This window comes from Suillus discolor (assembly GCF_016758755.1).
Source record: "Suillus discolor strain FC423 chromosome Unknown F5147scaffold_42, whole genome shotgun sequence".
NCBI lineage: Eukaryota > Fungi > Basidiomycota > Agaricomycetes > Boletales > Suillaceae > Suillus > Suillus discolor.
This window is the reverse complement of record NW_024541289.1, coordinates 308777-320438: the sequence shown is the minus strand read 5'-3', so window position 1 is coordinate 320438 and position 11662 is coordinate 308777. Positions and strand designations below refer to the sequence as shown.

The 11662-nt window shown below is 46.9% G+C and overlaps 5 protein-coding genes across 5 annotated transcripts; 4 read left to right on the top strand and 1 right to left on the bottom strand.

The window, feature by feature from the left end:
- The first annotated feature begins 404 nt into the window (after positions 1-404).
- F5147DRAFT_705045 (uncharacterized protein) lies at positions 405-2229 on the top strand. Its single transcript, XM_041437933.1, has 5 exons — positions 405-1040; positions 1095-1393; positions 1449-1574; positions 1629-1699; positions 1766-2229. Exons 1-5 carry the CDS (start codon positions 653-655, stop codon positions 2037-2039), a joined length of 1158 nt encoding a protein of 385 aa, XP_041290798.1. The 5' UTR covers positions 405-652; the 3' UTR covers positions 2040-2229.
- Positions 2230-2547: 318 nt separating this feature from the next.
- F5147DRAFT_705043 (mitochondrial carrier domain-containing protein) lies at positions 2548-3986 on the top strand. Its single transcript, XM_041437932.1, has 6 exons — positions 2548-2738; positions 2792-2860; positions 2911-3109; positions 3159-3380; positions 3442-3597; positions 3652-3986. Exons 1-6 carry the CDS (start codon positions 2658-2660, stop codon positions 3879-3881), a joined length of 957 nt encoding a protein of 318 aa, XP_041290797.1. The 5' UTR covers positions 2548-2657; the 3' UTR covers positions 3882-3986.
- A 35-nt stretch (positions 3987-4021) lies between these two features.
- On the top strand, positions 4022-5542 carry F5147DRAFT_705035 (serine hydrolase FSH). Its single transcript, XM_041437931.1, has 9 exons — positions 4022-4209; positions 4293-4326; positions 4374-4416; positions 4472-4695; positions 4748-4764; positions 4819-4855; positions 4915-4976; positions 5027-5211; positions 5262-5542. The coding sequence occupies exons 1-9, from the start codon at positions 4175-4177 to the stop codon at positions 5381-5383; spliced, it is 759 nt and encodes a 252-aa protein (XP_041290796.1). The 5' UTR covers positions 4022-4174; the 3' UTR covers positions 5384-5542.
- Positions 5543-6882: 1340 nt separating this feature from the next.
- Positions 6883-7484, bottom strand: F5147DRAFT_272315 (uncharacterized protein). Its single transcript, XM_041428969.1, has 2 exons — positions 7381-7484; positions 6883-7323 (listed from the first exon to the last, which is right to left on the bottom strand). The coding sequence occupies exons 1-2, from the start codon at positions 7396-7398 to the stop codon at positions 6988-6990; spliced, it is 354 nt and encodes a 117-aa protein (XP_041290795.1). The 5' UTR covers positions 7399-7484; the 3' UTR covers positions 6883-6987.
- Positions 7485-9311: 1827 nt separating this feature from the next.
- On the top strand, positions 9312-10582 carry F5147DRAFT_775794 (initiator tRNA phosphoribosyl transferase-domain-containing protein; the record flags this gene model as incomplete). Its single annotated transcript, XM_041441775.1, has 7 exons — positions 9312-9459; positions 9512-9552; positions 9583-9722; positions 9777-9900; positions 9973-10011; positions 10063-10286; positions 10342-10582. 7 exons carry the CDS (start codon positions 9312-9314, stop codon positions 10580-10582), a joined length of 957 nt encoding a protein of 318 aa, XP_041290794.1.
- Between the last annotated feature and the right edge of the window lie 1080 nt (positions 10583-11662).

Genomic DNA, 11662 nt, shown 5'->3' with positions numbered 1-11662 from the left:
CCGGGCCGTCAATGCGTCCTATCGGTAGCTGGTGACATTTGTACATGACTTTGACACTTTCAACTATCTCACTCGATTTTGCTTCAATATTATATTGGTCGAAATGAGTCGTATCAGTGTTCAAGTAGCTAGAAATACGAAAGTGCGTGGGATGCCGATTGTAGTCTAGTGACGAGAGCATCCCCATCCAGCGCCGGCACGCACTACGGCAAGAACGGAAGGCTGGTGGCTAACAAACGGCACGTCGGGCATTGAAATTACACCGCAGCACCAACGAGGTGATTTGAAAGTCCACCAAAGTCCGCCACCTGGCCGTCTTTTTGCCGCCGTAGTGCCGTAATTACCGTAGTGAATTGACGTAATAAGTAACCAGTTTGAAATGCTCAAACCTTGATTTCGGGTACCGGATCAATTGCAGTCTGGACCTTCGCGGAAGGCACAATTGCAACAGCAACAAGTCTTTTTCTTCGTTCCGTCGTCTTCGTCTTCGTTTCAAGAAAGCGTCTCAAGACGCTAACCCCCACTCATTTTGATTGTCGCTCGTTTGAATTTTGTTGGCCTGTCTTCTAGTTCAGGCCTCTCCATCAAGGCATTTGTCTTATATTATAATTAGTCTCTCTTTAAATTCGCTGTTGGCGTAAGCAGGAGACCCATGGTGGTTTCAACGCGCTGCAGATGTCGCCACAGCGAACGACTACTACTCGTACCATGTTTAGCCTTCACCGCTCTCGCAAGTACCCTGCTACAAGGAGCTATGGCACAGACCACGCACTCCACGTCTACTCATCAACTTCAACATCTCCAAGATCCCAATGTCATTGTCACCAACAAAAACGGGACCGTCGTGGTTTACAGTCCACTCACTGGAAATGAAATTCCTCAAGGACTCGCAACCGATGGCAGCGGTAGTGGATTCTCACTGCCCGCTATCTTGTGGATTGCGTTCTCATTCACAGTTGGCGTTCCGCTCATGCTGGCCGGCTTTCGTGGCCGGCGCCTCACCACCGGTGCGGCCATAGGCCTATCTGTGGCTGTAACATGTGGGTAGCGACTAATCATTCATCCGTATGAAAATTTACCTAACCCATCTACAGCATGGTCCGTTTTTGTTAATACATTAGACAATGTCGGTATTTCGGACATTACCTTGACAGCTCTAGTTCTTGTACTATTTGGTTTTGGTTTTATCTTCGGGCTTTTAGAAGTGGGTCGTATGGTAGGGCTCCTCCAGTTAGGCATACAGGGTGGCCTCGCCATCGGGATACGGATAGTATTACTACGTAACCTTTTATTGGTACCCGAGCCTGCTGCGTTCTTCGTCAATTGGCTACTCATAGCATTTTGTGGTCTCGCGAGTGCAGTACTTGTCATTTGGAAACAGCGAGCTGGACTGGTGAGCGTTGAATTCGTCCTTCATGGTCTCCTTGAATCCTGACTGAATCGAATAGCTTCTAGGATCGGCATCTGTCGGTACTTTCTTGTGCGTCCTGGGGACCGACTTGGCTGTTAATCAGCAATCTGGCATGAGTCGGGGCCTCAGATATTTGATTGACAGAAACAGTTATCATGTCGTGGTATGTACTCACCTTGAATTGTTCAAAAACAATCACAGTTTAATCAGATTGCAGGACACCACGAATAATGGGTACTTTCCGCCCACGGGCACATTGGTTATGATTGCACTCTCCATTGCACTGACGTATGTGTCGCCAGTTTCTTATGTCTTGTATCGTAAGTCTGATATATTGGCACGGGACATGAACAGACCTGCATTCGCATACGCCCAACATAGGTTCTTTAAGGGTCCTTTCTGCCCAGTTCACGATGACGATATCGAGTCCCTTCATGCATCAAACGAGTTTCTGGCTGACGAAGAACCTAAACCATCAGGCGAGGAAACACTGTCTAGTTCGCCAAATTCGTCACCTGTGTCAGCTTTGTCACAATCGATGCCTTTGCTTAGAGATTGTTGCTCGATACCTGCTGCCACGGAGAAAGTACGAACGACCGAAGGCGACGCAATCGCGAACGACAGTTAACATTCATCATAGCACATACATCCTTGGATCTTATACCTCAACGATTACCTAAATACCTTAGCAGTCGCATTTCATTTTATCGCATTCTTGTCGTTCTCCATCGGATACCTTGGCACGCATTATGCATCTGCTTCACACTCGGATCCACAATAGACTCCCGTTTGTTTCGGAAAGATTACTGTTTCACTCATCTAAATCGGCAGCTCTGAGCCGTGTGAGCCGCAACTTGGCTGATTGTTTCAACTTGTTTGTCGACTTGACATCGATGTGCCGCCCGGTTTTTTGACTAGTGCCGCGTGCGCGCATGTACCAATATTCGGATGCAAAGCGGATAAAGAACGGGGAAAACAAACATAGCTCGTGACTCTCGCGGGCACATCGATGATCAATGATCAATCGATTGATCCAAGGACAGTACTGGAAATACTTGGTCGGTGCTAACGCGGGAAGGTCCGAAAATAGTAGACGAAAACCAAATATTCACATGTTAAATCCGCGCCAGTCTTACATTTCATCGGCCGTATGTGAGGGTAACCTTCATTTTATTTGTCCCAGCTTTTCATCCGCTGGTATCTAATACCCTACCCAACCCTCCAGACGCCTAGGTCCTCTATAATTATGCCAAGAAATGGGGACAAGAAGCCGGTAGGCTTCGCTACACATATCACGGCTGGAGGGATCGCTGGCGCGATGGAGGCGGTAAGTGTGTATATTCAATGTCGTGTACCACATAAAACGATCAAGGGTCTCAGATATGCTGCCAACCACTCGACACCATAAAGGTGCGGATGCAACTCTCCAAATCCGGGATGGCCCCTGGGGTATGTCACTAGTGATGTTGTACGGCATTCATCAACTAACTCCCCGCCAGACGAAGCCACGAGGATTTTTGGCGACAGGTGTTATGATTGTTAAACGCGAGACGCCATTAGCATTATACAAGGGCCTCGGCGCTGTCCTTTCCGGAATAGTCCCAAAGATGGCCATCCGATTTGCCAGCTTCGAGACTTACAAAGAATGGTTAGCAGATAAATCAACAGGAAACACCAGGGTGGGGAATATCTTCATCGGTAATCTCTTCAAAGTTATTGCGTGATGGAAACTGAACTCTAGGCTTAGCTGGCCTCGCTGCTGGGACGACCGAGGCGGTCGCGGTCGTCTGTCCAATGGAAGTAGTGAAGATCCGTCTGCAGGCGCAACAACATTCGCTCGCTGATCCGCTGGAAGCTCCAAGATATCGTAATGCGGGTCATGCGGTGTATACGATCATACGTGAAGAAGGTTTTTCGGCCCTTTATAGAGGAGTATCGCTCACTGCTTTACGGCAAGCTACTAATCAAGGTCAGTCTAACGAGATCTGTCATTGATACCGTGACGAGGCTTATGAATAATGTGATCGTAGGCGCGAACTTCACTGCATATCAGGAACTTAAGAAATTGGCACACACATACCAGCCGGATTTGAAGGACTTACCTTCATACCAACACATGATTATTGGACTTATATCAGGTGCTATGGGACCCTTCTCGAACGCTCCGATAGACACGATTAAAACTCGTAAGTTCATCTTACAGGGATTGCCTACATCCAAGTAATTCACGACATCGATAGGATTGCAAAAAGCCACGTATGAACCAGGAACCACAGCGTTTGAGCGGATTGCAGCGATAGCAAAGGATATGTGGAAACAGGAAGGCGTCCGGTCGTTCTACAAAGGGATTACGCCGAGAGTTCTGCGAGTGGCTCCTGGACAGGCGATCGTGTTCGCTGTGTATGAAAAAGTGAGAGGGATCATCGAGACGATGAAAGTTTCACCGTCGCAAGATCGGTACTCGGAGTGATTTAAGAAGAGCGAGTACATTCGAGGAGATTCATTTGCAGATACAGAAAGTCTTAAGGGTGTACATTGTGTTTTGGTTAAATGAAGGGTGTGTGAGTTCGAATTCCGACTTAGTTTGTGGTGAGCAGCTGGGAAGTTGGAACGGCTCTGACCGGCCCGACCGATATTTAGGCGAAGACCGATAGACCTTGAGCCCACTTTGACTGCATACACGCTCTGATAACGTAGACGGAACGGCTGTCATCCTACAGCCTACAGATCTGACTAGAGGAAAGAAGAGGCGAACTGACAGTGATGGCTGCTCCAACGAAGGTGCTAATGCTGCATGGGTAAGTACCAGTTTATACTCTAATGAGTTTACGAATCACCACTGGCTGAGCAGCATACGTGGATGACTGATTCACTTCCTCAGGCACTCGCAAAATGCAAATATATTCAGTAAACGCGTAAGTATCTTCGTGTTTTGGTACCCCATCGTGCTCATTCATCAAAGCTTGGGGCCTTGAGGAAATCGATGGGAAAAGGCATTGAAATGGGTACGCTTGGAATCTATGCAACCATACCGATATACAGCTTAACAAACGGATATAGTATTCGTCGACGGACCCATTGTCTTACTTCCTGTTGACCTCAACGGCACCTCGTCCGCAGCTTCATTTACAGCTCTCGGAGCTTCAGAGGCGAACGCGACATCTTCTGATCCTTCAACTACGCCCCGAGCTTGGTGGAAAACCAACCCGGAGAAGACAATCGCCCACGGGTTAGAAGAATCTATACTCTTTTTGAGAGATATTCTTCAGCGTGATCGATATGATGTGAGCATGTCCGCTGCATATCACACATTGAGCTAAAATGAATTGGTCGTAGGGTGTGTTTGGCTTCAGGTAATCTTTCACTGTCCATCTTTGATGCCGTCTGGCTTATCGGTGAAACCAAAGTCAAGGAGCAGCTATGGCTGCTCTGCTTGCCGCTCTCGTGTGTATATTCGTGATGTGATCGTACCTGTTGACTCTCAAGGCTTCATCCTTCTTCAGCTAGAGCGGCCTCATTCATATCCTCCCTTTCTCGTTGATGGAGAGGCTCCTCACCCGCCTTTGTACGTAACGTGTCCTACCAAAGAGAATCAAGTGCTCAACCTTGACTTAGCAAATTCTGTGTAGCCGTCTCAGGCTTCAAAGCATCCGGGTCTCTCAGTGCAGAAATCTTTGGGACATCATATTCTACACCAACCCTGCACGTTCTCGGGAGAAACGATGTCATTGTCATTGAGGAGCGCTCGAAGGGTCTACTTGATCTCTCACAGAACAAGAGATTGGAGGAGCATGATGGCGGTCAGCCGATTCGACCTTGTGCTGTGACTCGCTTCTGACACCCTAGATAGGTCATTTCGTGCCCTTGAAAGCCAACTGGAGGGAGTTCCTCCGCAATTACTTGACTAATCCTCTTGGGGTAATTCCTTCCCCGGAACCGAGAAATATCATTCAGCCTACCTCCGACGATTGATACACCAGCGTCTCAAATAATACCTTGGACTGTAATCGAGCTACGCGATAGAAATGCTATACCTCACACAAGCGCAAATAGGTGGCTTTCGAGAGTAGGACACCACAAAGCCAACGAGACTGCGGTTTAATTCAAATTCCAAATTCTGATTCACCAACAATAGATCTTGGGTTGAGTCAAAGTTCGTTTCTTGAATTGTTCGTTATCCAAGTCTGGGCTTGATCCAGAGAGACCCTTCAAAAATCGACAACCAGATTGTGCATGGCGGGCAGCTACAGAAGGTGCTCACTATTGCTCGTTGAGTTATAACAAAGGTGGAGTCTGCGAAATCGAAAGCAGAATCTAATAGTGTAAGGTATGTCTTTTGCAGACTCTGCTAGTGATATGAATACTGAACGAAGTATATATTGATGCTATAAATTTAGTGAAAACTGACTGCTAGCAGCACCGACACGAATTACTTCAGTTGGGGGTGGGGCCTTAGGACCATAGCGGGCCCTTGACTCGCTACCTGGAAGATCAAGCAAGTCTTCGTCATCGGAGATGAATGTTAATCCCGATGTTGCCTGTCTCCGGTCTGCTCTGTTGCTATTTCGATCAGAACGCGTGATAATTTCGCGTGAAGTCAGACGTAACAGTCTCGCGGTTCCTATTTCTAACTACTCCATCAACCAATCTAACAGCGTCGGATTGATTTTTGCTTGGGCCACCAGGGTTTAGAGAAGACGTGACTTTCCCCCCTACCCCGCTCGGAAACCCAGAATTCGACGCAAACGTTAGTCATTGTAAACGAGAAATAGTGCAAAACTTTGACAGGAGCGGAAGATTCTCTTCTAAGAAAAATAGGTGAGCTAACGCGAGATGAAAGCGAGATGAAAGAAACGTGTTGCAAAACGGCATCTTACGATACGCGTTCGCTCGCGTAGTAAGTACATACTTGTTTGAGCAAAACGTTTGCAGGCTCACGTAGAGCTCAAACGACACCGTCTTTAAGATTTAGTGAGTGTGATAGGCTATGAGCGTGTTTATTTTTGGACTCAATGGTGGGAGCTTTATAAAATATTAGTAATCATTGATCGTTCGATTTCCATTACAAAACTCTAAATTACGTCCGTATGTACTAGTCCCACTGAGGCATTGATCTTGATACAGCACTCGAACGAGAGAATAACAGAAGACATAGTATTTCCTTCATGCTTCGACACTTATTTAATCAATGAAGGTGATAGTAGGACGTCCGACGAATGAGTTTTTAATGGTAGTTTGACAAGTCCATGTTGTCTTCTTCGTAACGGAGAGCGTCTTGCAACTATTATTAATATTTCTGGTATTCGGGGAGTGTACATCTTATTCAAAAATTTGGTCCAGTACTGTTCTGGAATTCTGTTCTACCTTCTTTGTAATTATAGCTGTTTGCAAAAATGATAACAGCACCATACGAGCGCGCTATATGTACACGAATTTGAAGAAGGTATACTGTGGTTGAAAATTGAGAAGACTGGGGACTGAATGTGACATTGAATATACAAGGGTGGTACACTAACGTACAGCATCGCAGAGAATTCCCAGAAGTCCAGCAAAATTTATGCACCCAAACGTAAGGACTACGATGCGTATGAATGCAACTTGAAAACATGAGCGTTGCGCGTAGATTTGCGCGAGAAAGAAGCGTTACATTGGTCGCAGAGGTATTTCACCTGCAAGTGCACTTCTTCGACATGTCGAATAACGTTCTCCCGTTTCATGGCCGCCCTTCCACAGTCACCCCATGCACATGATATGACCGATTTTGCCGGCCCATTCACCCCGTGCGTTGACAAATGTTTTGAAAGGTTCGATACACTGATATATGCACCACATGGTATTCCCAAGCCACTGTCCCACGAGCAGATGGTGTGGTTAGAAAAGTCGGTGGCAGGAGTGGGATCATTGTGTGGGGCCTATGAAATACCAAACCATCATTAGTTGTCGGACAAAGAACAAGTATGATGACTGACAGATAAGAAGGCAGACATGCGCTCTCGCAGTAGGAGGGAGAATAGACAATAGTTGAGAACGTTTTGTTGGTAACTACCTGTATTTGTGATCGCTGACTTTATAGTGCGAGTATTTGGCAGAGGCTAGAGCGCATCCGAACGAGCAATGCAATGCAATCCTATTCTAGATAGTATAACCGGTGCGATACACCCTATGAATTCCTCGTGTCAGATAGCAGCTTTGTGATATCAATGAAAGAAGTGAAAGGGTTGCGTATCGTGCTTTCCGACGGGTGTATATCATCAGAATTCTGACAGACGTATTTTTCCAAGGGTGACGACAACGTGAAGCACCAGACTAGCAGCTTTTGCCCAAGGATGCCTATGCAATCGTCCCCACGCAGGTCAAGTCGGAGAACCTGTGATATGCGGAGAAAACAAGACCCGATGCGAATACAAAACGTCATAGGTCCAAGTATCAATATATCACGGGTGGCGACGGAGCGGAATGAATAGAACAACATGAGCAGTTCATTTGCTGTAGAACGCACGATAAATTATAAGCGCAGCATATGCAAGGGGAATACTGTGGCGTGGTGAGCTCGTTTGTAGTGAATTTTTTGATGTGGTAATTTGATCGCATTGGTAGAACATAAGACTTTTAGCGCTTTGGTCGTGATCCGACGACGTAGGATGGTATTGCTTGCTGTCTGCCGTGCAACTTATCAGTTATCGTAATTCACGGAACGCCCACCGGCTTTTGCAATGGGTGGCTCCATCGGATGTTCCAAGTGCGTCCAGTTCATTGAGCTTACTCAAGGCGAGCTAGTGACGGTGACGAGTTAGAAGTTTTCTTTCAAAACGTTCAGCAACGTCTGTTGGGGCGTGGAAAAATAGAAAACCTGCCGCTGATCTACCGGAGCGCGTCCAAAACAATACTTTGAGTTTGTAACGTGGTGGGTCAAGGGCTGGTGACTCGTGGATTCAGAGAGACTTAATCAAATGTGAAGATGTAAAGAGAAGGGCTCCTAAGCGGGCCTTCCATTTGTTAATAAGGATGAAACTTCATTTGAGGGATACAATGTGCATACCTATGCGGAGATGGATCGTGTGGGAGATGGTGGAAATGTGAATATTAGATGTGTATGTTGGCCTTAGCCTATCATGGGGGAGGACTTTCACTTCATTTTGGTCGTCGCTCACACAGGCTCTGATAATCAATCAGCAGAACTTTTTGGGAGGCAGAACGTGTAAAAATAAGGATAACGCTCAACTAACCGTGAATAATAGTTGCTGATGTTACGACGGTAAAGACCCCGCTGAACCATAGAGACGACAGTTCATTCCGACTTGCACGCCCCGTCTTTCTTCATCCTGTCAAAAGCTCCCGCGATGATTCTTTTGTTAATTTATGCGTGCGGCTGCGTCAACAGATAGCTTATTAGTTTTCAAAATAGTGCGCAGAAGTTTGTGTAATACACGATTAAAGCTTGCGATTTGTAAAAAAAAGTGTCTCACCTGCCATCCCTATCCATCTCTGCTGCTGTACGTGCTCTAGCGGCGTCTGATGGAGGACGTAAATTTACCACAGCAGATATTGATCTACTGTCTGATGAAACAGCTTCGATTGACAATCCAAGTAGTAGCGGAGTCGCCGATTGAGCTCCACTATTGCGTTCGCGAGTAGGGTATGTCACATTTCCTGTCCAAGGGATATAAGATTGTGAATTTGGGTAAAAACAAAGCAGTATATTAACCTTGGCATTGCACAAAACCTTTGGCTTCTCAAAACCAACAAGTCTAACGCAATCCTGTTAAATCCGCAGCCTTAGCCAAATGAGGTATAGTAGTACGCCTCGGGTCCTCGGAGCCACTGGATCAGCGAGATTGATCAGCGCTTTATCACCTGGCCAAAGATTTACGAGTTTCGATGCCTATAGATCGTCCGCGTCATGGGTCACAGGGACGGCGCATCGCTAGCCTTCAGTGAGCTACGAAAGGAATCGCAAGATCTCTACAACCAATTCCACTCCATTGCAGAGGACACCGCTTTCGTACTACACCAAGTCTATCAGTCTTACTCCAGACTTCCTCTCATCCGTGAGTGTCACCGTCACCACCGATCATCGTCATCACCTCACGCGTCCACAAGCCAACATGCGATGCGGAGCATGGTACACAGACCCTGATACCGTAAGTCCACTCTTGATCCATGTTTTGCAGCTCGCGAATATTGAACCCACCTTGGCAGGCATCAAACGAACGCGCATTCTATTTCAAGTCCACCGCCGGACACACCAGAAACTGGAGCTTCAATCTTCGAAGGCCCTACACGTACTACCTTTGATCTGTGCGCACGCAGGGTTCGTGTGCCACTTGCATCGACGATATGAAACTGTATAACGTGCGGGCTTTAGACTGCTCTTGGTGGATTCTAGTATGAGAGCAGGCAAACACATGCCAGACGCGCTATCTAAAACCGTTCCAATCTGGTGTGCAGTCATAAATAGATCCGTCCTTAAAACCGCCCCGAACATAAACGTGGGTGTGGATGCTTGGAACACGAAGTTGTACACTCCACCTGGGGTGATCAGCGCACAATAACATGATCAGATAGAACGAAAGTTAGATGGGTGGGCGGATGATCTTGCTGTAAGTCTTATTAACCATGAGTCTTAGGCATCTGAAATCGTGGCTTTGTAGGCTTCGTTCTACGTACTCCCGAAACTGCAATACCCCCTCCGCCCGATCTGGATAACGCACAGCACCACCATATTCCCCAAATTCCCTGATACCGATGCTGAACGGCGATTCTGCCCATTATCTGCATATCTGCTTCGAGGCAGGTTTTGGACGTCATGGAGAGACGCATCACAGGCTTTGCGTATATCCAGGGATCGGGGGATGATCATGAACTGTGGAGTATGGTACGTATCCCCCATTTAAGTTCAGCCGTTGTTGTTGACACGACTTACGCGACAGGGCCTCACCCCCGCTCAATTCTGGAAATACAAACAGACCCTCCTCCGCACAAAGCGTAACGAACTACCAACCCTCGTTCAAGCCCTCACACCCTCCCCAAACACACTCCACACGCACCGATTTAAATTATAATGCGTCATTGCATCCCATACCCATTCAACACGTTCACGGTAGACTCTCAATATGGACCACTCATGATATTTCATCCCCTCTCGGCAACGATTCTGCAGTGCACCCATAATTGTGCTATGCTATCGGGCTCAGGTATTTTGCCGCATCACTGCCGCAACTTGCCACACCACTACTAGTAATGCATCACTGCCGCACCACACCAAAACATACATTCAACGCTCATTTCTGACAAGTACCGTCATAATGCACAAGATAATTGACCTAGCAGTGTTACTCATCGAACTCATCAACTATGCGCCTCTCCATCATGCCTTTGAGAGACTAAATTTAGAAGACGTGTTGGGCGTGTTCCATGAACGTGTTCGTGTTGACCGTGAGTGTTTTTCTCTTTTACTGCGCCTTGGTGCCTTCAGTTTCCGTACATGTCTTTGAATCAGAACATCACTCGCAGCCCTATATCTCGGGTGTTCACACTACTCCACCTCTGTAACACCCGCCAGTGACTTCACGGCCTGCCTCGCAGCACTATACCCTAGATGGTCACCCTACTCTGCCTTTGCAACACCCACCAGCGCCTACACAGCCTGCGCGAGATCAGCCTCGTAAAAATTGGCCAATCCCTGTTCAGGTCAGAAGTTCAACTACGCGCATGATTCATTTTCCTACTCTGCTGCCAAGCCCAAAAGGCGGACGTGCGAAAAACGGAGTAGAGACAATAAACATGCATCCTAAGAACAACATTAAGCCGACCTTCTGCAGCGGTGATGCTATCATACGCCAAACTCGATGAATACTCAGCGCTCAACGTCGAATCCATGACGGGCTTATGCAACAACCAGAAATGAGACACAACGTGGATAAAAGTCCGCACAAGAGCGGCAGGATTGGTTCTAATGATGTTAATATTGCTCGGAGAGCTGGGGCCATGATCAAGCTGGCTGTGTCCCCCGACATTACTAATGTGGATGGAGCGGGTTCTGACCTAAACATAAAAATCAGGGTAAAACGCCATCATGTATACAAAACGATACTATACTATGTACATTTAAAGATATACTGTGGTTAAATATTAATACTTTGTCCAAGACTGGCGACCGGATGTGATAATGTATATGATACATATATACTAGGGTGGTACACTAACGTACAGCATCGCAGACAATTTCCAGAAGTCCAGCAAAATATATGC

Coding starts and splice junctions, on each gene's coding strand:
- F5147DRAFT_705045 (XM_041437933.1), top strand. CDS start 653: ATGGTGGTTTCAACGCGCTGCAGATGTCGCCACAGCGAACGACTACTA. Junction 1,394..1,448: donor GGAAACAGCGAGCTGGACTG/GTGAGCGTTGAA, acceptor TGAATCGAATAG/CTTCTAGGATCGGCATCTGT. Junction 1,700..1,765: donor GCACTCTCCATTGCACTGAC/GTATGTGTCGCC, acceptor GGACATGAACAG/ACCTGCATTCGCATACGCCC.
- F5147DRAFT_705043 (XM_041437932.1), top strand. CDS start 2,658: ATGCCAAGAAATGGGGACAAGAAGCCGGTAGGCTTCGCTACACATATC. Junction 2,861..2,910: donor AATCCGGGATGGCCCCTGGG/GTATGTCACTAG, acceptor ACTCCCCGCCAG/ACGAAGCCACGAGGATTTTT. Junction 3,381..3,441: donor ACGGCAAGCTACTAATCAAG/GTCAGTCTAACG, acceptor ATGTGATCGTAG/GCGCGAACTTCACTGCATAT.
- F5147DRAFT_705035 (XM_041437931.1), top strand. CDS start 4,175: ATGGCTGCTCCAACGAAGGTGCTAATGCTGCATGG. Junction 4,327..4,373: donor CAAATATATTCAGTAAACGC/GTAAGTATCTTC, acceptor CATTCATCAAAG/CTTGGGGCCTTGAGGAAATC. Junction 4,417..4,471: donor GGGAAAAGGCATTGAAATGG/GTACGCTTGGAA, acceptor AAACGGATATAG/TATTCGTCGACGGACCCATT.